At 38.5% G+C, this 27,703-nt stretch overlaps 1 protein-coding gene across 1 annotated transcript in view; it reads right to left on the reverse strand.

Annotated features, from left to right (window-relative positions):
- Nucleotides 1-274: 274 nt before the first annotated feature.
- The window catches only part of pkdcca (protein kinase domain containing, cytoplasmic a), a 54,985-nt gene continuing 27,556 nt past the window's right edge, over nt 275-27,703 (reverse strand). The window contains exons 3-7 of the mRNA XM_067421872.1: nt 23,355-23,629; nt 22,892-22,971; nt 21,275-21,382; nt 8,374-8,547; nt 275-1,272 (exon numbers count right to left, since the gene is read on the reverse strand). Of these exons, the coding sequence (XP_067277973.1) occupies nt 1,178-1,272; nt 8,374-8,547; nt 21,275-21,382; nt 22,892-22,971; nt 23,355-23,629 (732 nt within the window). The 3' untranslated portion in view covers nt 275-1,177. The remainder of the gene's footprint in view (nt 1,273-8,373; nt 8,548-21,274; nt 21,383-22,891; nt 22,972-23,354; nt 23,630-27,703) is intronic.

Here is a 27,703-nt window from a genome sequence, read left to right on the forward strand (position 1 = left end):
TTTATTATGCATATGTTATCACTATTTTATTTCATTTATATGTAAAGCACTTTGAATTGCCATTGTGTATGAAATGTGCTATATAAATTAACTTGGCTTGCCTTGCCTAAACACTTAAAACCGCATGATACCATTGCTTTGATATTGTCCCCCCATGTGAACCATTTATAATGTGAGAAACAAATGTTTATGATCCTCTCTGACCCTGAATATGTTATCACACACAAAAATCACTAAGACACATTTTTAAAGTCACATGACTTTATTTTTCCATATAAAAATATCACTCTCATTTACAATACAACCATAAGACTCATAGGAAAACATGTACATCTCAGTGCTTTCACTGAAAGCAGAAACCTCTTGAACTTCTTCACTTGTCAAGTAATAGATTGCCATTTCCTTGGGAAACTTTATCACACCACAAGCGTATTGGCTGACTAACCACCATCTAACAATCGCGTACCACATTTAACCTCTCAAAAGGGTCATTACATTCTGCCATTCACAATAATATATCAAAAAGGCAAAACAGAACATGACAAGCACAAAGAAAAGAAAATGACACTTTTTTTATTGTAATAGAGCTTTCCAGATTTGTTGGTGATCTATTTGTGTCAATCTTGATAAAAAAAAAATTGATTTCATAATTTAAAAGAGGCCTTTTCAGTCGTTAAACCAATACATTACTTGTTTGGGCTGGTCTCGGTGAACATTTGGACATCAATTGTCAGAAGAACTTGTTTTACATGAGCAAATATTTGAAAAGATTTCAATAATCAAAGCAAATGCTTTTAAAAGCTCAACAAATAGACCCTGATTCACATGGAAGAAAAAGTGCTGGATTTCAGAGCAAATAAAGGAGGATTCCCTGTGGGCAAAGACAGAAAGAGAAACAATGACAGATGGACAAAAAGAAAGAGTGAAAGAAATACTGACATATGTTGTTGGGACAAGCCTCTGCATCTCTGCCAGATACAAAAACACATTCACAGTCCGATCCCAGGTTCAGAGAGGCAGTATTGCACACAGCGGACCTCCACCTGAACGAGTCTCCGACTTCCTGAAAGGTGCTTTCTCTGTTGACTGTCCTACCCGAATCCTGAGGGGGAAGACAGCACACGAGCGTCTTCAGAGGGAGCCGATCAGAAGATACCGACGATGCTTCTCTCTCATCTCAGCTCTCGGCTGCTCCCAGCCGTACGTACGAGAGTTTCCCTGGAGCCGCGCTCACGCTGGACGCTCCGGTTTTAAAGAGCACAAGCTGATGACCTGCAGAGATCAAAACAGGCTGTGTGAGAGAATGGCCATTTCCTGCTACAAAACAGCAGACGGAAGACAGGATGAATAGGATGTGAGAAACAGGAAGTAGGAGGTAGTGAAATGTGAGAGTTGTGGATCTACACCATCAAGTCTAAATGTGCGGTCACATTTAACATTGTTCAGAACATTTTTGTGAGTGAAATTCGGTCATTTCAATAGTAATCATCATGATTGGGAATTTCACATGATGACAAAAGATCTGCCCACTCAGGTTTCACAACAGGTTAACTACACAGATTTTCTGCGCTGACCAACAGAAAGAGTCTTGGGTTGAAAGCGTCTTCTGTGCGAGCTGTGCTTTCTACATCCCTGCGCTACAGTGTTGGATGTATTTCAGCCAAAATACTGTCCATTTTGACAAATGAAAACTCTTCGGCCCTGTTTACACCGGGTATTAAGATGTGTTTTGCTCCATCGGATCTCAAGTAGATAAACACATTCCCGTTTACACCTGGTGTTTCAATCTGACTCTTTTGTCCACTTTCATCCACTTTTGTCCTAACTTTTTCGAGAGGAGGGGCTATGGGCGGATAAATGTATGGCCTTTCTCAGATCTTTCAATCTAACGGACACAATAAACTCACACAATTTACATATGAATTGTTGTCAAGTCCTGGGCTACTTTAACATGGTTGCCGCAGGATGTTTTTCATGTCAGCGGGTTGAAGTGACCCCATTAATGTGATATTTAGCCCTGGGAATTTTACCTCCCCTGGAAAACGATCAGGTTTGTTTTGGCCTAGTTTTGCAATAGGGTGGGTTTTGATGTGAAAACATGGCAACCCTGCATATGAACGCGTCCAGAGACGATAGAAAAAAACACCGGACCGGACCGGACAAGACCAGCTGGAACCTCTGAGTGTGTGTTAGATATCAGGAATGGGGAGAGAACATTGAACTTGGTATGATTTTCATCTTTAAACCGAACTTGGGTCTTCAGCCGACAAAGATTAAATCCTGTCTGGCTAGATCACATCCCATAATGTTTACTCATTAGGTCAGTAGGAAGAGAGCAGGGGGTCTTTTGTGGCTGTTTGAACACATTCGACCACATGAGTGCATACATGACAAAAGCAATCCGGTCGAAAGAGTTTTCCACTACCTCTGAAGTGGTCGAAAGTGGACAAGCTCAAAGTGCTTTAGACCCGGTTTACAGCTGTATTTAACATTGTCCATGTGTGAGCTGATCGAGCACAACACATCTTAAAACCAGCACCTTAAATATCTGATCTCTTTTAGACAGTAATGAGTTTAAATGGAAAACTTCCTCAGATGTTTTTGATGACAAAATTAAGCAGTAATCTAAAATGAAACTCTAAGGTTTCACAAGCAATCTCGAACATGTCTCACATTCTCCATCAAAAGTCAATGATTTCAATATGAACTCGAACATTTCTCATCTCTCATCCAAGACAAAATGATCTGAGCTGTGTCATCCATGTTGATTTTATAGCTCTATATTTCTTGTCTATGTCAGCTATTGTCCCATTTGTGCTGTTTTATTCCGCCATAAAATGTTCCACTATAAGAACAGATCTCAAGAACAGGGCTAGTCTACAGGCGGCTGTTGCATGTGGTGAAGAGAGCGAGTGTGAGGAGTCAATGGTCACGGCATTTAAAACGCACATCAGGAGGACATTCATCATTTACTAAAGGCATTATTTGTAGTTTTACAATAAACTGAACATTATTCATAGCATTACTCACATTACGTATAGCATTTCTCCTTCTTTATGGTTAGAAAATATCACAGAGCTGCATGAAAAACATACAGAACATATGTATCATTGTTATCATATATTTATTTGGCTTCATGTTTCATGTGTAGAAATGTTTCTTTCAGTTGTTTTTTATGTGCGGAACCGTGTGGAACTTAAATGAACACAATGTCATGATAACATGATATGATTGACAGCTCTAGAACGAATGAGCTCTCTGACTCACATAACAGACGCACACGGAAGAAAATGGTGCTCTGGTACTGTTTCAAGCTCTTACAGATCGTATAATGATTAGGAAAATGTATAGAAATGATAATCTGTAAAGAACATGTAAGAATAAATCTGTGCTCAGACACTCTCCTCGGAATACTTTTTTTTCTGTTTACACAGGTTTTCCAAACATTACCACCACTCTCACACTTTTGTGCTCGGGTAAGCTCAAATCTAATTGGACGATTTGTTTCATCGAGTCGGCAATGGGGGAAAATATCTATACACTGGTCGGGGAAAAAATCTTGCTTCGGTGTGCTGTGATTGGTCACGCATGGTGTGAATTGCTCCTGAGGGATTTAATGTTTCGAATCAAGATTCATTGCGACATATCAATCAATCAATCAACTTTATTTATATCGCGCTTTTACAATCACGATTGTTTCAAAGCAGCTTCACAGTGTCAAACAGGATAATATTGCAACAAAATTAGATTTGGCTGTACAGTCGTTCTGGAGAAAACAGTGATGTTATCAGCTTATTTTAATTTATCATATAGCGACAATGTTGGCAGATCAGTATTATAGTTTATAGAATTAAATAAAACCTAATTCATACATTTTATTTGTATAATTAGTTGAATAACTTTAATTGAAATTGAATGTCCCCAACTGAGCAAGCCAAGCCAAAGGCGACAGTGGCAAGGAACCAAAACTCCATCAGCGCATGATGGAGAAAAATAAACCTTGGGAGAAACCAGACTCAGTCGGGGTGCCAGTTCTCCTCTGGACTATTAACACAAGGTGTATGATTATTATTCTGGCAACCTTACAGGTCAGAAATCATGTTAGATTGGAATATTCAAAATTTCAGGATTGTGACATATATTCCTGCCCTTTAATCACACTCAGCATCAAAGGCCCTTTAGTGTCCATCCACTTTTTCATTTAACCACTTCAGCTCTGCACCCCCTCTTGGACCCACCGGTGGGTCCAAAATTGCATCATCATAATCTTTTTTAAAAATCTATAACTCGCGCACCACAAAACTAGACATATATGATATAATTTGAAAGATTAGAACCTCAGCTTTCTTAATAACCCAATAACTTCTGCATTTATATTACATAGAAGAAAATAATACGGTCTGAATTCGACCCCCCCGCAACGACCACCCCTTGAGAAAATCATGCAAATAATATAAAATTTCATATTTTTATCACACAAACACACCTATAATAGACAAGTCATATATCAAATGAAAGCTATCGGCCTCAGGAATATCGTTGAGCAGTTACTTTCACCGATCCAATAATTTACAGTACATTTATTATGAAAAGAATCACAAAGATGGAAAAGACTCCTTTGAACAAGCAAACACACAAGTCATATTTCTGTTCGGATCACAAACTCGTTGTAAAGCTACTAGCCTCAAACCCTATATCAGCTTGTTCCTTAGGTTGTTTGCTTCAAAATGAGACTATTTTTACATGTCTGTGAGCAAGTATGGCCAAATGACACTGCTAGTTTTGATTGTCGATGTTAGCCACAATTTTTGATGATGTCATCACATATTGCATCATGCTACAGAAAAGCTGAGAATCTCAGCTCTTTATAGACATGTGGATCATGATTCTAGACCAATCAGAGCCCGAGATCTCCCTTTACAAAGTTGAAGAGGTGGAGCCTTCTTTTCGATTTCCTAGCGGCCAGTTTATGTCAATGCGGATGAGTAGGAGTTGTTAGACATTTTGGTCAGATAAATCTCAATAACTTTTATTTGCAAGGAGATATCACGAAAATTCTTTTTCCCCCTGTTTAGTGCCAATTTATAGAATCAACAGAAACTTCCAAAAAGCTTGGATCCCAAAATGATACAAAAATATAGATTTTTAAATAACAAATTAATTAAAAATAAATCAAAATATTTATTTTTTATCTATGTTTATCATAAGATTGTGAATAGATACGATATAATATATGCAGTTTTTTCTGTAAAATGAGACCATTTTTATCAATTTACTTCAACGCATGTGGGTAGGGCGCTCTTTTAAATTCAGATAGTCCTAATTGTCCTAAAAATGCAAAATGTGCTGCAGAGCTCGAGTGGTTAAAGGGGTACTTCAGTGCTGGGAAGATGAATCTGTATTACTACAATTCCCAGAATGCTTCGCTGTCCTGTGGGGCCATTCCCAAAGCCACCGCTACTGGATTACTGTGACTGAGTTGGAGAAGACACTACAATTAAAAACTGAACGTGTCTGTTCAATATAATGAGTGAGTCACCGCGTGAGTATCACAGCACTGAGGAGCAGGAGTGAGATAAATGAGCTGATGAGCTCTCGTGATGAGAGCTGAGGTAATCGGGACTACACTCGCGCCATTCATTCACAACGCGAGTTCAGTCTGGTGCGTTTCAGTTCATGCCTTGGCAAGCTTAATTTTCATAGAAATTAATTTGAGAAGTTAAAAGACTTACATTGCTCAGCATAGCTCTGTTTAAATGAGTGCCTGTAGCTGCGAGCTGAGCTGTGAGTGTGATCTCCATCCCCCATTCGCGGATTCAAAACATGCGGAAATAGCTCCCTCTGCTGGCTGTAGTCTTTAGCCTTTGGCCAAACATTCCTCCTATGATGCAAATACAGTCAATTTGCATCATAGGAGGAATTTTTCCAGAAATAAACTGCATAAATCTCTCGTCTCAGGGGGATATGGGGGGGGGGGGGGGGGGGGTTTGGTCACAATCATTAGAATATACTCCTGGGTTTCTACTGATACAAAGCCATATGCTTATCGCTGAAGTAACCCTTTAAGTTGGTTCCAGTCCGGAAGTATTATTTATTTCAGGTGCACTTGCATTAAAGATGATTAGCATATAGGTTGGATTGGCGGTGTGGTTCTGTCCTGGGCAAGAAGCAGCAGTAATAATTTGAGAAAAACAATTTTCAGTTTACCTTAGGGTAAACAGAAAAGAACCAACATGATGTATTGCAGATAGCATTAATGTTGATAATAAATGTACAAAATAATTTAGGAATTCAGTCTGATTCAGGGGAATCAAAATACCAAATCTTGATTGGACGAGAGGAGTAGTGTTCATTTTGTTAGACAAGATGAGACTAAATATGTTAGTCAATGACCCTTTTTTCATGACTAAGACGATTTCTCAATGATGAGACAGCACCAATGTCCAAAAACAATGACTAAGACTAAATTGACATGCATTATGTTGATGAAAAACGACGAGAATAAGATAAATTATCTTTATAAAAAATAAGATAAAATCTCTCTTCCTTTTTGTCTACAATCATCTTTACTTTTTCATTATGAGATAGAATATTCAGCTGTTATGCCTTCAAAATATTGTGAATGAGTTTGCGCTGTTGCTCAAGTACAGGTCTCCTTAACCCTCCTGAGGCTGCAACACGTAACGACATGGAGCAAGAACACACCCATAGACAGTAGCTAACACGAGCGACAAGCTAGGTAGAAGGAAGAGGCTCGATATTTGGTCGCATTTTGCGTACAATGTAATTAAAGTCAAAATGTGTCATTTTAACTGACAGGAAGCACCACGGACAAACAAATATTGGGGAAAAACACCACCAACTTCAAGCAACATCTAAAAGCTAACCACACACACATTCAGGTAAGGTAACTTAAATTAACGTCTCATAAGCTAATGTTGATTTTCGGCATCTACGCTGTAAATCAACCAGTTAGCTATGGTGTCATTATGCAGGTTATAACTTATATGTAACATATAATCTTTGTAACTTGTCAGTCGGAGTATGTTGGGGCCCAGCTTTTAAATTGTGTTGGTTCAAAATAAGATACTCTTCAGAACAAGTTCATCATTTGTGAATGTGTCTCTTAAATCAGCAAACCAGACACGTTTAACAAAGTTGCATTTAAAAAAAAAATCATTCAACAAGTGTATTTTGTCAGGTAATTATGACATTTAACCAATACTTGAGATGTGTGAAATACCATTTGACTGAAATGGTTATCAAAAATGTGTTATTTAAAAAAAACGACTAAAATGTTAAGATATATAATATATACTGGGTTATTTTGACTTAAAGTAGACTAAAATGACAATACTTTTATTCAATGAAAACTTGACTAACAAAAAGAGATATGTTAATGAGTAAATATGACTAAACTAACAAAGAAATTTGGCATAAGACTAAGACTAAATTAAAAATAGGTGACAAAATTAACACTAGAGAGGAGGAGCTGGGGATGAAGGAGGGTAATTTGCTATACAAATATATATATATATGCATGCTTTGATAGACGTCGTATTCCTACAGATAGACATGATTAGCTGACAGTCAGCTGATGCGAGTTTGACTAATGTGCCCTGTCAGAACTGATGCTATACGCTTGATTTCCGCCATAAATCAAGCCGATTACCACTACAAAAATATTTTTACCATTTACTGCTTTTTGTTATTCTTCTATTTCTAGTTATAGCAGAACTTTTGCACATTCACAGAAAATTAGCCTAGAAATCTAGACTTGCCCTAGCGGCAGCAAATCTAATCTACCCGCGAGTGTCGTCTAGCAACTATACAATACCCTTCTGAGCTGTAAACGCCAAACTCTTGACGGGCCAATCACATCGTGTATAGAGTTGGTGGGCGGGGCTTAACATAATGACGCCAGAGTTGCGCTTGCGTGCTTCTAGTAAACACAGAAACTGGCGAACGGCGGTCTTTCGAATCAGCTTTGACCGCGACTCTGGAAGACTTGGAGTTAAGCTTTTCTCTGAGAAAAGAACAAAGAACGGCACTGAAGTCATTCTTAAGAAGGGAAGATGTGTTCAGAGTTTAGCCGACCAGATACGGCGAATGTTTAATCAGTCAGCGAGCTTCCCTTCACCGTCGTTGCTCTGGTTGGTGTAGCGCTATCCTATCGCGTGCAGAGGGAGTTTGAAAGACAACCGTTTATCCGCCCCTCAGATTGAGCTGTCAATGGTGAGTTTCCAGACCAAACACCTTGATGTGGGTCAGGCTTGTCAGGCTAACAGAAAATATTTCCTATTGCAAAATGCGTTGGATAGTTAGTATGAAATGTACTAAGTACTAAGATATTTAAACAGTGCGACACTTTACCTGTCCACGTGCTCTGATTGGTCAAGACGAAGGCCCGGCACTGGGCGTGGCTCTCACACACGTCGATAGCTTCATGGACGCTGAAGACTGACAGCAGGCATCCGTCGTGCTGATAGGACGGCCAGCAGCGGTAGTTCTCTGCTACTATTGAGGCATCGGACACACGCTTGTACTCTGTTAAAAGAGAGAAAGTCCTGTAAAAATGACATTCTTCAAAATACTACAATTATAAATATTTGCGTAACACTTTATAAAAATGTTCAGTTGTAAGCCATTTATAAGTGGTTAGTTAATGAATAACTAATCATTTACAAAATATTCATAAATGATTATCAAGTGTTATGCTCTCAATAAATTATATACTCATCATTTACTAAGGGTTTGATCATCATGTTCATGATTAACAATGTATTGAGATAATGGCACGCTGACATTTCAGTGATTAATAATATATTAACTAGCCAGTTAATAACCCTTTACTAAGGATCTGATTGATTATTTTATGATATGCTATTTTTTTTTAAAGATAACTTATGACAGATTTGTAAATTATTAGCATAATACTTAATCATTTATGAACATATAATCATGATTTGTAAATGATTAGTTTATAATTATCTAACAACTTATAATTATTTATCTAATAATTTATAACTGAATCTACAAAACACAAAAAAGTAACAATTTATTAACATTTATGAAACGCATAGTCATCTTTTGTAAATTATTAGTTTATCATTAACTAATTAATTGTAAATGACTTATAACTGAATTAACATATCACTCAATCATTTATGAACGCATAGTCATGTTTCATAAATCATTAGTTAATTATTTACTAATCGCTTCTTGTAAATGAAATGTAACCGAATTTACAAAACATACATAAAATGTTAGCATATCACTTGATAATCATTTATGATTGTTTTGTAAATGATTAGTTCATCATTAACAAACCACTTATAAATGACTTACAACTGAACGTTATTATATAGTGTTACCAATATTTGTTATTTATGGGAAATGGACAGATGGTTAACCACCAACATCACCCAAATGTAATTAAATTGCACTTCATCGCTACTGTTCTGAAAGTCACTCCTACTAAAGAGGTCATAAACTGAGGAATCAACTTTCATTCAGCCTTTGAAATATAAAAGTTCATCGTGAAATAAGAATATCCTGTACGTTTCAGAGCTGAAATCTTCATTGTTAGTCAAAGAAAAGCAAACTATAATACTGATCTGCCAACATTGTTGCTCTGATACATTAATTTATTTGAATATACTCCAGGGTTTCTACTGATACAAATCCATATGCTAGTCGCTGAAGTAACCCTTTAATAGGATGAAAATAATCTGTTATTTAACAGAGATTATATTCTATAAAGAAAGGGATCAAAGAAATCTTTTTTGCCATCCTTGGAGCTGTCAATCAAACAGCAAGAGTTTATCAGTGACTCGTTTTATTCAACGAATCTCTTAACTAATCACATTTGCACTGTTAGTGAAGATGAGCGCATTCGTTAGTGTACAGAAACTGAGCTGCAATTACGAGATCAATGCTTTCATGAGCTCAACATGTGTCTGTGATTGGCTACAATGATCATCACTGCAACCTTTCATGCCATAGATCTAAATCTAATGCAAAACTTTTCACGATTAGTGAAGCATGAGAGTTGTAATTAGTTTAACAGACTTAAAGAGAGAGTAATACTATTTCAAATGGAAAGACGTCAGCCAATCACAGTGGACGTTTACACTGAAGTCTCACGGCAGCCAATCACAGCAGTGGGCGTTTACACTGAAGACTCACAGCAGCCAATCACAGCAGTGGGCGTTTACACTGAAGTCTCACAGCAGCCAATCACAGCAGTGGGCGTTTACACTGAAGACTCACAGCAGCCAATCACAGCGGTGGGCGTTTACACTGAAGTCTCACAGCAGCCAATCACAGCAGTGGGCGTTTACACTGAAGTCTCACAGCAGCCAATCACAGCGGTGGGCGTTTACACTGAAGTCTCACAGCAGCCAATCACAGCGGTGGGCGTATACACTGAAGTCTCACAGCAGCCAATCACAGCAGTGGGCGTTTACACTGAAGTCTCACAGCAGCCAATCACAGCAGTGGGCGTTTACACTGAAGTCTCACAGTAGCCAATCACAGCAGTGGGCGTTTACACTGAACACTCACAGCAGCCAATCACAGCAGTGGGCGTTTACGCTGAAGTCTCACAGCAGCCAATCACAGCAGTGGGCGTTTACACTGAAGTCTCACAGTAGCCAATCACAGCAGTGGGCGTTTACACTGAACACTCACAGCAGCCAATCACAGCAGTGGGCGTTTACACTGAAGTCTCACAGCAGCCAATCACAGCAGTGGGCGTTTACACTGAACACTCACAGCAGCCAATCACAGCTGTGGGCGTTTACACTGAAGTCTCACAGCAGCCAATCACAGCAGTGGGCGTTTACACTGAACACTCACAGCAGCCAATCACAGCAGTGGGCGGAGGCTAAAATCCGGCCCTTTATTTCTAAATTATGACCATTTTTGATGTAAAATTCATTCTAACATTATAAGTGCACCCCAGGAAACATCATAAAACAATAAAACAACACAGTTCATGACCCCTTTCAGTAAGTAAATCACTGTTTTCTGGCCAAAAGCTGACAGCCCCCAGGACAGCACTGACACACTGCTCAATAAATCAAACACGTCCAAGAAAAGCATAGTGTGTGTTTGAGCGATCACGTAGGAGCTTAACACACAGCCAAACAAGCTCCTTGAGTGTGTTAACACAGGGGCGTCCAGTGACCTGTTCCTCAAAGCTGGTTTCAGTTGTTACCCAGGTGAGTTCAAGATTAGTTTGAGCAAACTCTGGTTTTTGGGGCTCAAGAAGGTGGATTGGTTTTTATCAGGTTCATCACCATGGTAACTCACACTGCACGGCTAACCTGCTCTGGAGCCGCTTTTATTCTGGGTTAGAGATCGCAAACCCAAACTGGACCAATCAGCTGCAAGTAAAGACGCACTAAAGCCACGCCCCCTGTATCTCTCGTTCCAGATTAAAGAAGTTTATATTGAAAAAACTTTAGAAATAAAATTGTGCATCTTTGTGAGCTAATTATTTATTATATTTATATTACATGAATTATAATCACTTTGAATTAATATAATATGTTCATATGCACTTTCAGTTGCACGCGCTTCAGAGTTAATCGCTCACTCTGGATTAAACCTGAGTGGACAGAGAGAGTTTACACCGAGCTTTAAGAAACGGTTGAACTTGATCTAAACCAGATTGGATTTATCTGGATTTGTCAACTCTAAACCTGCTCTGAAACTCAGAGTTTGTTCAGCTAGCTTCATGCAACAGGCCTCAGTTCTGTGACGGAGGTAGTCTTCAGGCTTTATCTATTGCTTCCTCAAAAATTCAGTCAAACACATTTCAAACAGCACTCGGCGTGACCCCGGCCGCAATAAATGTGTCCATGACGGGCAGTCACAGTCAGGCGAAGGCCAGGAGAAAGAGGGAAGCAGATAAAAAGAGAAAGCGGCAGATAAATAGAGGGAGACGTGAGGGGTGACGGCCTAAAGAAAATTAAACTAACACGTCCCTCCCACACATTCATCTGGCCCTGTCACTATCTCTGAGCTGCCCGTCGGCTCTTCAACACTGAGATAAAGACAATGAACATTTCAGTCAAACAAGGGAAGGATGTTAGAAGGTGAAAATCTGCTAACACTTTAGTTAAGGCTCCAAATCTCACTATTTGTTGCTTATTAGCATGCATATTACTGTGAAATTGGCTGTTTATTAGTACTTATAAAACAGATTAATGCCTTATTCTGCACGGCCGTATTCTACAACCCTTCATCATAAACTTTAAAACTACCTCTCTAACTATTAATAAGCAGTAATTAGTAGTTTATTGAGGCAAAAAATTGAGGCACTATCATAGTTTACAGTGAGACTTGGACCATAATCTAAACTATAAACATGCATTTTTATGTAATTACTATTATTTTCAATAGTGATTCGCATTAGATTATCTTTACTTTAATAGAATTTTATTTATGCAGGAGATTTGAGATTGTTGGTATTATTGCTGTAAAGTTTTATATTTTGCTGTTATGAGTGTATGTGTTATGTGTTGTGTTGTTTATAAGCTACTGGATGCTTTGAATTTCCTTCAGGATTAATAAAGAATCAATCAATCAATCAATCAATCAATCAATCAATCAATACAGTATAATTTTTTTCATGATAACATTACAGTAATGAGATTTGTTAAGTTACAGTAATGATAATTAGGGGGGATATTTTTACTTGTGATGAATATAATGTGCAACACTGTCAACATTCTCCTCACTGCCGCTATGATGGCCAGATCTTACGTGTGCTTTTTGTCATAAAAATGTGCAGCTGTCCTCATCTCGGTCACGTTGTATCAAGTCAACATTACAAGACATGATTCACATTAACACAACATGCTGTTTGTAATACTGAACGTATGACATTACATTAGTGAACAGCGGCAGCTGTTCTGTCTCAGATGAGAGAAAGAATATATGTAGCTGTCCGTATGAATACAACAGCTGCGAGCAGCTCAATTTGAAAAAAAAATGTGTGTGGAAGAGGCACATTATTCAGTAAAAAGAATATTAATAATACAATGTCCCTTTTGCCTTTAACTGATTTGGTAAACAGACAATAACTATAGTAGGATTTCACGAATAAAATTGACCCAGCTAACAGGAACTTTCCATGTTTTCACTGTTATACGGTAGGGGTTATTATTACACATCTTCTGAAAGAGTACAGAATCTCAGGATCAAAACAGAGGTGAAGAAGAAGCAGAAACTAGTGATAACATGCACTATACTGCCAAAAGTTTTGGGACGCCTGCCTTTACATGCACATAAACTTTAATGTAATTCATAGAGATTAATATGGATTTTGCCCACCCTTTGCAGTTCTAACAGCTTCAGCTCTTCTGGGAAGGCTTTCCACAAGGTTTAGGAGTGTGTTTATGGGGATTTTTGACCATTCTGCCTGGCTCTCAGTCTTTGCTCTAAAAGAAAGTTGGCGGCTTCTGTGCACTGTGCGCCTCAGCATGTGCTGACCCCACTTTTTATTTAATAACAGCTTGTGCCAAAGCAAACCCTCTTTCGGAGTTAAAAACTATTGTCGTCAGGAATTACTAAAGACGCAGTGAAAAATTCTCTCTATTCCATCTGTGTTTTGATCACCGTTCTGAATCCAATTCGGATGTAGTCTTTGCAAAAACTAACAAAAAATAATTTCTAAGCTTTTTGGTCAAAATTTAGCTTTTTTATGAAAGGTACCCACATTCAAGTGTTTATAAAAAGGAATGCATGAAGCTAGAATAAAACTTTAGCTTGTTTGTTTGAAAACAGAGGGTATGCTCTTTCTTTTGATATCTTGCAAGTTTAGATAGTCATACAACTAATTATTCTGGGGGACACTTTTCTGAAAATAATTTTTAAAAAATGCTGGTGCTGACTGGCAACTTACCGGAAAAAAAAAAATGCAGCTGGGGAAAGAGTTATCAGAATGTTTGTTCAAAGTTATCTGGTCTTTAATAATGTTATTAAAACATTACAAAAACAACAACAACAACAACAACAAACATCAGTGATATATTTTAAATGTTTTACTTGGACCATATTGGTCTGACATTTGAACATTTAAAGTTCCAATGATTCAAAGCACACCGAAGAAAAACTGTGTTAAACTCTTCTTTAACTCTTTCCCTGCCAGAATTATTTTAAAAGTCGCCAGCCACTGACAGCATTTTTGATTATTTCCACCCTCTTACACTTTTTCAAGGCCCCCAGAATATTTGGTTGAGTGAATGTATGAATATGCAATTCATCAAAAGAAAGAACACTGTGGTGTGGCAAGCAGCGGGGCGAGGGACCGCGAGAGCGGGCCAGTGACGAGTGGTGATGACAAGTTTGCCGGTTCCCGCCTCCTTCCTTCCGGGCTTCAGCACCAATTAAATAAAGTTCGTAGATGGGAAGGAAGGAGGCGGGAACCGGCAAACGTTCAACAAACTTTAATTTCAAAATAAACAAAGCGAAAGTAAACCGCGGGCAGCCCCTCACGGACGACTGCCCACAAACACATAACAAAACTCAACATAAAGTCCAGGCCTGGTCCTCTCTCCTCTTCCGCTGCCTTCGCTCCTCCTTTTATGCTCCCGTCCCTCGGCCGCGAGACGAGACCGGTGTGTCACGCAGCTGGTAGTCATTACCACTCGTCACCGGCACGCTCTCGCGGTCCCTCGCCCCACTGTTTGCCACACCACAAACACACTCTCTGCTTTTAAACAAAACAACCCATTTTATTCTAGATAAATATTTTTCATCAACACTTGATTGTGAGTAAGTTTCATTAAAAATAATCTGAATCAGAATGAGCTTTATTGCCAGGTATGTTAACACATACAAGTAATGTGTTGTAGTGACAGGAACTCCACGGTTCAACAGAATGACACAGATAATAAAAATAACAATACACAAATATACAGACAATGGCAAAATACAAGACACAATATTTAAATTAAAATAAACAAATTAGATAAGCAATTTACTATGTACACGTATATTAGGTATACTTTTGCTGGATGAGAGGGGTTCAGAGGGATTTTGCCAGCCCTTTTGTGTACTCTGGATAAGTGACCAATAATTGGCTCAGCTGACCGGACAACCCTCTGTAGTCTTCTGAGGTCAGATTTGGTAGCTGAGCTGAACCAGGCGGTAACTGAAATGCATATGACTGATTCAATGATGGCAGGTTTTAGCAGTTCCTGTGGCAGGTTGAGCTTCCTCAGTTGGCGGAGGAAGTAGAACCTCTGTCGGGCCTTTTTTGCAATGGAGGCAATGTGAATGTCCCACTCTAGGTTCTAAGAGATGGTAGTGCCCAGGAACCTGAATGACACCACTGTTTTCACAGTGTTGTCCGTGATGGTGAGTGGGGTAAGAACAGGGGGATTGCTCCTGAAGTCCACGATTTTAAGTAAAAAGCGGATAATTTTTTTTTGTCTAAGACTACATCCAGATGGGATTCAGAACGATGATCAAAACACAGATGGAGCTAATGGAGTCCATCAACACCCACAAAGTCCTATAGTAACATTAGGTTTAGATTCATATTCAGTTTAATAATGATGATCGCGTTATTTTACATAAGCATCTTATATATGATATTGCTTGTTTCAACTTCTTCTTCACATGTGTTTTGATCAGGAGATTCATTACTCTTTCAGAAGATGTGTCATAGCGCCCCCTACCATATAATAGTGAACACACAGAAAGACATAAAATTCTGTCAGTGGCAGGAACAAAGTAAAAGTTGCACTGTAAATTTTAGTGGCATCTAATGGTGAATTGCAACAGCTCACCGCTCACCCCTTCCTTTCAAAGCACATATCGAAGCTATGGTGGCCGACACAGGACAAAAATGTTGTTGTCTGAGATAGCAGAGAGTGACTAGCGCTCTGTAGAGAAGTATGTCCGTTTAGGGCTACTGTAGAAACATGATTGCACAAAATGGCTGTGTATAGAGATAGAAATGGCTCATTCTAAGGTAATAAACCCATAACGGCTCATATAAGGTCTTTTTACACCACTGAAAACATAGTTATGTATATTATATTGCATTTCTGTCTATAGAGCCTATAGGAATAATGTATTCATTACTTAATTGGAACATTAGCAAAACGTTCAAAGAGCATGTTTTTGTTAGATGGGGAGGATGTCTGTATTTTATCTTATTTTAAATGAAATTCACTCTTCTTCTAAAAGTATCTGAACGCAGGACCTTTGCTAGAAAGCCCGTGCAAGACCCAGCAAGCAAACCTGCATTGCTTACTCATATAAGATCATCAAACCGAGTTGACGAAAGTACTTTGTGACATTCCTCTTTTTCATGCATTAATATGATCACTAAAGACCGTTGAAGGACGGCTTTGAATACACGCCAAGCGCTGGCCAACCGCGCTGAAATACAGCCCGTCTGCATTTTCACAATCCAACCGTGACTCTTTGACACTGTGCTGACTGGAAGGGGAATGGCGATGGATACATTGTCATGGACCGCATGCTTTTGGATAAAATACTGACAATGTGGTCATGTATTCGAAAGTGATCCCATGGTAATCCATTTTGTGGACAGGATACATCGGTATAGAGCTGTCAATATGGCACTGCTGCACCGCTGTGAGGTTTGCAAATGTTTCTGGATAGTGTCTATGGAGAGTTTTACTTGTTTTTTATGCTCTTCGTGAAGGTTGTAACGTAAACTCAAGACCTCATTCACAGCCCTGTGACAATGGGCCTGATAAAAGGAAAAGAGCCTTTAAAAGACCCGAGCTAACTGTGCACTACAAACGTCTTGACTACTGGGCCATAAATGTCGGAATCTCTGAGTCTCATTTTCCCTGTCTTGCTCTTCAGGGATATGCCTGGATGGGCTTTACTGACGTGATTCACTGTTTCTCCTCGAAAGTAGAGCTTTGAATGAAGGTCACTGGGCAAGCTGCCTCCGATGAGGTCTTTCTGAGAGGGAGGGCCGCACGTGGCATCTAAGTGGAGCAAGAAGCCAGTAAATAAGAGCAACTATTAGACTCTTTATTGCCCTAATTAATGCTTTATGGAGCTCTCGCTTTCTTTGAATGTTCGTGTAAGGCGCAGGAGGAATGAGAGGGAAGGTGATGAAGTCAGCCAGAGGCATGCTGGGCTTTTAATGCGTGTTGGGCAGGAGTGAATTCCGTAGGGAAGCCCTGTCTGTATCCATGCGAACCCACAGTGCTGCCAGAGGGCCTTGTTTTACAAGAAAAGCTAAAACACCAGACAGTGTCCCATCAATATACTGCCCGCTGGACTACAATGGACATTACGAAGGCCTGTTCACAACCCCTACGAAACAAAAAATATATTGCAGTATATTGGAAAATATCATATAATATATTAGGCAATATATTCACATATATGGGATTTAATTTTGCAATATATTACAGGAATATATAATATATTGTACAATACCATCAATATATTATTCCATGAATTTACAATATATTATAATATATTTAAAAGTAATATATTGGTAAATATATTTTCCTTTCGTAAGGGAAGTAAGTCTTAAATATTAGCCAATCCTGTTTATTTCCAATTATCCAGAGAGTAGCTGATAGAAAGTCGAAATATATGTATATAAAATACTTAATCATGGCAAATAATACCTGTACAAATTGCAGAATTTAAGTAAACACAAACACTGTTAAAAAATATGAATATGAATTAAAAAAATAAATAATTATATTTTAATATCAATATTATTAATATTATATATATTTAATAGTATATATAGTATACATTTTAGCATCATAACCCGCAGTCTTCAGTGTCACATGATCTTTCAGAACTGCTTAAGAAATATATATATATATATATATATATATATATATATATATATATATATATATATATATATATATATATATATATATATATATATATATATATATATATATATTATTATTATTATTATTATTATTATTATTATTATCAATATTGAAGCCATGCTGCTTAATATTTTTTGTGGAAACTGTGATGCATTTTTTCAGGATTCTTTGATGATCACAAAACTTTGAACTATAGTGTATTTTACACATTTACCCAAAATTCAGCACTTCTAAATTGACTAATAATCTAAAAATGACCAAATATCAGCCCAGTGGTTATCGAAATATGACTTAAATATTTGCAATTGTTATTTTTCCAGTGCAAAACTATTTATACCAAATATGATATTGAATGTTCATCATCGTAATTAAATTATTTGGAATGGTTTTCACCAAGATTAAACAATGTACCAATAATCTGCAAATGAGTAATGAAATAAAATAAAAATTTCAAACTTGGTATAAAGCATGATTTTTGTAGTTAGCTGTAGTTAAATGCCATAACGGTGTGCTTACAGCATCACAAAACACAGTGAAATGTACAGTCTAAAGACAGCTGGTGCGATGAGAGTGGAAAGAGTTAAATGTCTCTGGAGAAGATGGCCCTCACTTGCTTAACGCTCTCATCAGTCAACGAGTGTCTGCTTTAGACTGCCAATGGAGCATGGAGAAGAGCAGGAGAGTTAGCAAAGAAAGACAAAGCGAATAGGGACAAAATGGTAAAAACAGGTGAAGCGAGCAGACAGGAGACGGAGGTGCTTCTCAGTGCTTAAATGGCTGTTTTTCCCCCTCTGCTCACCAGTTATATAAACTCTAATCTTCTAAATCTCCTCTCATTTGTCCTTACATGCACACACACATTCTCCCTCCCTCCCTCCCTCCCTCCCTCCCCTCTCTCTCTCTCTCTCTCTCTCTCTCTCTCTATCCTCACTAAACAGCTGGTTAATTCGGGGGAGATTTGAGGAAACCCATTCACTGCCAGGACTCTGCTGCCTTCTAGTAATTTTAGAATGATCGTATTTACGAGATTAGCACATGAACAACACCACAATCACCAGTGGGAAACCCAGGCTTTTCTTTTGTGTATATTCTTCTTTTGTATGTTCTTGTGGTGCCCCCGTCAGCATTTGGTGCCCTACGTGCTGCGTGTGGTAGGAGCGACGGCACTGTCTCTAAACATTCTTAAATCAAGATCCATTTACTTGAGAAGCAAAATTACTTAAGATGTTAAGGGCCAGATTTAATGACAGCTTGCACCAGCGCAAACCAGAGCAAGAGCGAGTCCATCATCGAGCTTCATTTGGTTACAGGAGCCGTCGGCAGCGCTGTCATTTTGTTTCAGACCATGAAATCAACAGTGTCACTAAAGATCTGTACAAAGTTGATACTGACTTTAGACTATACATTTAAGATACAGATGAGATTCCAGTAGATTTGGAGCCAACACATGTTGCAAAGCTTAAAAAAGTGACAAAAATCAATCATGAAATGAAAGCTGCAAGCAGCGATAAAGGTCCCTCACTCCCGGTGTCTACAGGAAAACAGAGCATAGTGGGCAATATTCACTCAAGTATATTAAAATAGGAGGACTACGTCAGTGATTTGTATTTGGCACACTTCCTGCCACCAGCTGGTGGCGTTATGACTATAACTACATTTTGCATTGTAGATGTCTTCAGGAGAGTACTCTTATCAAACATGTGAAGTTTGAGGCAGATTGGACATTATATGCCTGAGTTACGACAACTTCCTGTTTCACAGCGAAAACATCCGATTCTGTCAGACCGCCACGGACACGGCCTTCAGCGAAAACTCAAGATCTTCACAATTTAACATCACTTAGGCCTTATGATTAGACTGACCAAATATGAGGTTGTTCTGGTTAAATCTCTTGGCGGATTTAGCTAAAGTACAATGTCTGGAAATAGCAAAAACATTTTGCAGAGAAAATTCAAAATACCTGACTTCCTGTTGGGTTTCAGATTTTGTACTCTGGGTCTTTTTTGTAGTTATTGAGCTGTTACATGTGTCTACAGAATTTCATACGCGTACGTGAAATGTAGCGCAAACAGCATTTCACTGAAAATTTGTAGGTGGCGTTATTGGGCCATTTTGCCACATCTAATTCTGAAACCTAGCCTGACAAGCCAGACCCACATCAAGATATTTGGTCTGGAAACTCACCATTGACAGCTCAATCCGAGGGGCGGATAAACGGTTGTCTTTCAAACTCCCTCTGCACGCGATAGGATAGCGCTACAACCAACCAGAGCAACGAAGGTGAAGCAGAGCAAGCTGACAGATTAAACATTCGCCGTCTCTGGTCGGCTAAACTCAGAACACATCTTCCCTTTTTAAGAATGACTTCAGTGCCGTTCTTTGTTCTTTTCTCAGAGAAAAGCTTAACTCCAAGTCTTCCAGAGTCGCGGTCAAAGCTGATTCGAAAGACCGCCGTTCGCCAGTTTCTGTGTTTACTAGAAGCACGCAAACGCAACTCGGCCGTCGTCATTATGGCCCCGCCCGCCGACTCTATACACGACCTGATTGGCCCGTCCAGATTGTGAGGAATACAGCTCAGAAGGGTATTGAGAGTTCCTAGACGACACAGGGCAGATTAAATTTGCTGCCGCTAGGGTGCGTCTAGATTTCTTGTGATATCTGAATGCCCATATCAGACGTACATTTTCACCACATCTGACACTTGTGCAAAGTCTCATCAGTTTTCAAACATGTTTAGGCCCTCAAAAATGTGATTCATTTCAGAGAAAAATAAAAATACACCCGAGTAATTCCAGTAGGGTTAGTACCTAACCCTCACACCATCTCTGCTCGGGCCCTAATAACTGGAAGTAATTTTAATTCAACTATTTAAATAAAATGAAAGGGTTCTGAATTAATTGCAAATCTAAGATATTTAATGTATAGTAAACATTTGTCTCAACTCTGCTTGTCTTGGATTAGGGAATGAGCTCACTACAGTGCATTCTGGGAATGCATAACTCTGTGAAGGACATATGCTGCCAAGTTAGGTACTGTATCTTACAAGGTATCATCATTTTTTAGCCCCCCACAGTATTAGAAGTGCCCATGACGCGTTAAAAGGCTGTCTAGATAGTGTTTGGAACAGAGCCGGAGCAAGAACTGCCAGTTACACTTTATTTGAAGGTGTTTAACAGTGCAATTATTCATTTAAGTACACAGTAATAATAATTAACTACATGTACTTACTATAGGGCTAGAGTTGCATGAAATTATGCAGTTTATAGTAATTACTGTAGTAACTACATGTAACAAGGACAAAGTGTTACCGAACTGCCTTTGTGAATGAGCATCTGAGCTTTGGTCAGTTGAAAGTGTTCAGTCATGTCAAATGTCAAGGTGTTTTGGTATCTGTCCGGGTCGCTCACCTGTTTTTTGTGTCTGCGTGTTGTTCTTGAGGTAAAGTCCGTTCCTGTAGATATCCAGCACTTTTTCCAGGTGAACCAGAGTCTCGTCGGTGTCCCATATCAGCTCTCCTGAAACACATTCATACAGCATAAACACCTCAACTATTAGCAGTTTACTTTCTGTCATTATGAAAACATTCCTTCGGAGTGATGCTGAAGAGGGCGTTTTGTGATACTGGGACAGAAAGATAGGATCGAGGCTGGGCCACCCACGCTACCCGCGGCGGCTTCACGGACTGTTGTGTTCCAGAAAAACAGATTTCAAACACTATCTGACATGCCATTATGCTGATGAACATGATGATAGAGCGCATAAGGAAAGGAATTAAGGCCAGAGACAAAGGGCATGCTGGGAGGGACTGAAAGAGAAATGTTGGGATGGGAAAAGGAGGAATTTGTGAAGGATGTTTGAACAAATGTATTCTCCTCCATAAAAAGGAGTCAACAAAAGGACCTTGATACTTGCTTTCTTTACAGCGAGCACATGCATGTACAATAAAAATGATCAAATCATGTGTTTTTTAGGGATAGAAGGAGACATTTATAAGCAAAATTATAATTTAGAAAATAAAAAGTACACTAGATTTTGAAATATTTCGGATTCAAACTGCATTTAATACTTTTTAATAATTTGGGAATAATATACATAGCTGTACTTTAAACTTTAAATTGTACAAACTGTATATGTATATATATATATATATATATATATATATATATATATATATATATATATATATATATATATATACACACACACACAAACACACAGTGTTTCTACTTTGAGACTTGCACCGCTCATATTTATTTCATGATTTAATTGATTTAATGAGACTAGGTCATTTGTAAGTAGTTACTAAAAATGAACATTCTCAAAACGATCTCAGTTCACACTGATCTGCGAAAACTATTAAAATAAAATAGGCCATTAGTTGTCGATGTCACTTTGTAATGAAACACTATTTTCACCGTCACATTTTTGCAGTTTACGAGACAATGTCATTATATTCAAAAACTTGCACTTTGAAACCAGAAAAGTTTTTCTGGCCCGAAAACGCAGTAAATTAATGTCCAAAACGCATAAAAAAGACATGTAAGTCTGGTAAGTGGGATGTGTTTTGGCACTGTTATATCCTTACTGGGAAACCAGCTTCAGGTGGTTCCATAGGTGGGTTTGCATGGTTTCTAGCTTGTCCCAGCTAGTCATTTATGGTCATTAGTTAGTCCATGATGGTCTAGATCAGGGGATGTTCAAACCTGGTCCTGAAGGGTCATTGTTCTGCGGAGTTTATCTACAACTTGCCTCAACACACCTGCCTGGAAGTTTCGGGTATGCAAGTATTCCCTGATTCAGGTGTGATTAATTGGGGTTGGAGCTAAACTCTGCAGGACTGTGGCCTTCCAGGACCCGGTTTGGACACACCTGGTCTAGGTGGTTGATCAGCTAAACTACCAAATGCTGGATCAAGTTTTGGGCTGAAAACAGCTACCAAAACCAGCTTGACCACCCTAAACTGTTATGACCTGCTTTCTTCAGCAGGGAAAAGAGCAGAACTTGGGTAGTGAAACCAAACTGACCTGTAGAGTTGACAATTTTGTCCAGAAGGGGTCTCAGTGCTGAGGGGGCACTGTGAGGTAACAAGTAGGTGAAGAAAAATCTAGAAAATATGGGAAAATGGTCAAATTTTAGTATGGGGAACACATATTCACTATTAACTACGTCTTTTGCCTCAATAAACTCCTTAATTTACTGCTTATTAATAGTTAGTCAGGTAGTTTATGTAGCATTTAACTTTAGGTATTGGTTATGATTAAGGGATGTAGAATATGGTCATGCAGAATAAGGCATTAATATGTGCTTTATAAGTACTAATAAACAGACAATATCCTAGTAAGATGCACGCTAATAAGCAACTAGTTGATAGTTAATAACTGAACCTTAAAATAAAGTGTTACCGGAAATATTTCACTACACCTTAAACACCCTAAAATGCAGAAATAAAGCAGAAGTCATCTCAGATCTTAGGCAATGAACACACACCTGTAGGCATTGTAGAGGTTTCTCTTTTCATTGATACCCTGACAGCAGCCCTTGTGGCAGGGGAGGGTGAAGTTACGAGCAGGGAACTCCATGAGACAGTCTGAAGGAGACGACGGGGAGCAGGGCGTCTCCTCAACACTGGCGTCATCCAGGTCGGTCACTTTCAACACTCCCTCCACCAGCACGAACTGCCGAGGCCTGAAGTCCAGCAGGGTGATGGAGCCGAGTGGGGAGTGGGCCAAATAATGCAGCAGCCTCATCAGACTCAAACAGATCTGCAGAAACAATATATGATTACTATTATATATTATGGAATATATTACTGAAAGGTTGTATATTCGTAAACTCTAACCCACATATGAGATGCAGGAAAAAAAAAAAAAACGTATTATGGCCACAATTTACATTTACATTTATGCATTTGGCAGACGCTTTTATCCAAAGCGACTTACATTGCATTCAAGGTACACATGTTTACATTATTGTCAGTTCAATTTAACTAAAATAAAATGAGGGAATGAATGAATACAATGTGACTACTAAGCCCCTTTCACACTGCGATTCCGGCAAATACACGGATAATGCGACCCGGCATTTGTTCCCAGGCCGCTAGATTTGGTCCATTCACACTGCCAGCGAAATACCGTAATATGTGCGCTTTCACACACAACGCTTAACGGTCCCGGGTTGAGTTGACACGTGACATCCTGATGTGACGTATAATGGCGAGCGATCTCAGCTTCAGTGCGGATAGTAAGGAGCTCAGTGGTCTCCACTTGTGTCCAGTGTGCGCACATTTCTGCTTGTTTAATTTTAGTTTCTTTTGTATACGAGCACTCTGCGTTTAAAACACCGACTAGCTCTTCTGGCACTGCAGGGTTGTATTATTGAAAAACAAGCTCTAGGAGTCGCACGATAACTAGGTACACGTTGCGGCATTAGTTTCGGCTTTTGTTCACACAGCGCTCGTCCCGGGTCGAATCCCGCAATATTACTAGGTCCCCGACCCGGGTCGAATTCGGTAATCAATCCCGGGACGTGGTTGCTTTCACACAGAAGGCGACCCGGCAATGTTCCGGGAATATTGCAGGTCCGACGTGCAGTGTGAAAGGGGCTCTAGTGTTGTAGTACTCGAGACCGGTCATGATCTTGTCTTTGTCTCGGACTTAAAGGACTTTGGATTTTATCTCAATACCAGTCAAGACCACAACTGCACCGATTTCACTAAATCGCTGGTGTACTGTCTAATTTAACATCATTAATGCGATATGATGTTAAACTTACTGCTTAAAATGCAACTTCTTTGTAATGTAATTTCTTGTGGTACTGTGCTGCCAGGTTCAAAAGCAATGTTGAATTGTCTCAAAAATGCCCGACATTTATATAAATGACAAAAAATGTATTTAACATAGAATATAATTAAGCAATATCACAAGAGCCAGAGAGCTGTTTTCATTAATATAATTGTGATTGCAAATTATATTGATTCATACAAACGTTCAATAAACCAGAAGTTAAAATTAATAGACACATTTATTTGCTAATTTGGCTTTGTTTTAAATCAGCTGCTTTGAACAAATCGGTTGAATAAATGATCCTGTGAATGTTAAATAATGTTAATGTTTCAATGTTTCAAATAAATTAATCTTAAAGGTCCTGTTCTTCGAAATCCCATCTTTCAAACTTTAGTTAGTGTGTAATGTTGCTGTTAGAGCATAAATAATACCTGTAAAATTATAAAGCTCAAAGTTCAATGCCAAGCGAGATATTTTATTTAACAGAAGTTCCCTTTCAAAGCCGACAGCGAACGGCCGGTTTGGACTACACCGCTGCACTTACTGCTGTGATGACGTCACTAGAACCGTTTGTTGACTAAAGCTCCGCCCACAAGAACATGCAAAATAGGGGGCGTGGTCTCGTTGCTCTCCCACGTGGAGAAGAGCACGCATTGAGCACGTGCATCGCCCCGTCATGGTAAGAGGCGGGAACTTTCCGGGCAACGTGCGCTAAACTGCTGTCCAATCACAACACGGCAACTGCTGGACCAATCAGAACTCGTTACGTATTTCTGAAGGAGGGACTTCATAGAACAAGGAAATCATCAGGCCATTTTAGGACAGAGGAAACAGCGCTGTACAGATAAGTCAACTGTGTGAAAAAAACACGTTTTTTTTACACGCGAAAAATTTACTTGTTATATTGCACACTGTAAACACAATCAAAGCTTCGAAAACACACAAAAAACTGGACCTTTAACATTATTTATGAAGGTGTAATTGTACCAATTCAGATGCAACTTCTGTGCCATTAATTTTATTGTCAGTGGTTTGATTGGTAACAGCACTATAGTGTCTTACTATTCTAATTTTATATATTTACTAAATATAAGTAATTTCTCGGATAGTAGATATGGATCTTTTAGATGAATTTAAGGAGTGCTGGTCTGGTCTCGCCCGGTCTTGATCTTGGTCTCGCTTTAGGTGGTCTTGACTACAACACTGGTGACTACACTAGAACTAGGGAACAAATAAATAAAAGTCATTGGAAGAATCGTGGCCACGATATCTTAGATTTCCTTAGAAAGTGAGGCACCGGCAGAAGTGTGAACAAATACCAAGTTAGGACATTACGCCCCGCCTCTGCCTAACCGGCTGCTTGTTTGAGACCATCAGGTCTACCCGAAACCGACAGTCAAAATGGACTGTCTCCAGGCACTGCAAGGCCCTCGTTGAAAGAGCCACTTGAGTGTGCGAGGCCTGTTGTGTATGTGCATGTTTGCGCGCACACGAGTGTGTTACTTGAGGATTAGTTCTCTTATTGTGTGTGAGGGTACGAGGGGTGAGGCTGAAGCTCTGGCAGCTGGTACACCTCGCATTCAAGCAACACCCTCATCTACTACGTTCTTAGGGGCAGAATTCAGAGGATTAGACGGCCGTAGGGAAAGAAGAGGAGGATGGAGATGCAAAGAGGAGTGAGAGGGGTGAACAGAACCCAAAGAAGGAGAGGAGAACATAAAAGAGAAGCAAACAGAGAGGAGATGAGGGGGTGGAGGAGACACTGCCCGTGCCTTTCACAACAGACAAAAGCTGCTTTTAATACACTCCGGATTAGCAACTACTGGGAAAGGTCAGCCCCCTCGCACCATGTGACTGCATGTGTGTTTGTGTCTTGCTTAACGTGGTGGACAACCGGTAGCTTTGGTAAATCCACTGAGAAAGCCATTGTAAGGGAGGCGAGGCCATCCAGAACAGCACAACACATTTGGTTTGCTCAAGCATTTTTAACATCCGTACACAAACGCAAGCGTGTGAACTAGGGCTGCAGGATATGGGGGGGGGGGGAAGTATAGTAGCTATATTTTATTTTTCTGTAATATATAATAAATAAAAATACAAATTATTTAAAAAGCAAAAATATTACTTTTACTCTGAGGAACTTTTTGAGTGCTGAAAGATTTGGGGAAAACTTGAAAAAAGGCTGTAAAATTACAATACTAATATTAAAGTCCTAAATTCTTAAACGGTAAACAATAGACCTTTTATTTTGATAAGTTGCTTGAAAATTATTATCAAATAAAAATATTACATTTAAATTCGATATTTAATTAAAATATGAATTGAAATAAAATACTTAATTTTATTTTGCTGTAAAATTGCAATACTAAAATTTCAATCTTAATATAATACTATAGTGCTGTAAAAGAGTAATAAAATTGAATTTTACTGTAAAATTACAATACTAATATTTCAATATTAATATAAAATAGTACTGTAAAAAGAGTAATGAAATAATTATATTTTATTGTAAAATTGCAATACTAATATTTCAATCTTAATATAATACCACAGTACTGTAAAAAGAGTAATAAAATAATTGTATTTTACTGTAAAAATTGCAATACTAATATTTCAATCTAAATTTAATACTATAGTGCTGTAAAAGAATAATAACAGAATTGTATCGTAAAATTGCAATACTAATATTTCAATCTTAATATAATACCACAGTACTGTAAAAAGAGTAATACAATAATTGTATTTTACTGTAAAATTGCAATGCTAATATTTCAATCTTAATTTAATAATACAGTACTGTGAAAAGAGTAATACAATAATTATATTTTACTGTAAAATTGCAGTACTAATATTTTTAACCTTAATTTAATACTATAGTGCAGTAAAAGAGTAATAACAGAATTTTACTGTAAAATTGCAACACTAATATTTAAATCTTAATATAACACAGTACTGAAAAAAATAGTAATAAAATTGTATTTTACTGTAAAATAGCATTACTAATATTTAAATATAAAATTCTTAATTTTCAAACGGTAAACCATCAAGCTTTAA

The sequence above is a fragment of the Pseudorasbora parva genome, chromosome 17 (assembly GCF_024679245.1).
Source record: "Pseudorasbora parva isolate DD20220531a chromosome 17, ASM2467924v1, whole genome shotgun sequence".
NCBI classification, from domain to species: domain Eukaryota; kingdom Metazoa; phylum Chordata; class Actinopteri; order Cypriniformes; family Gobionidae; genus Pseudorasbora; species Pseudorasbora parva.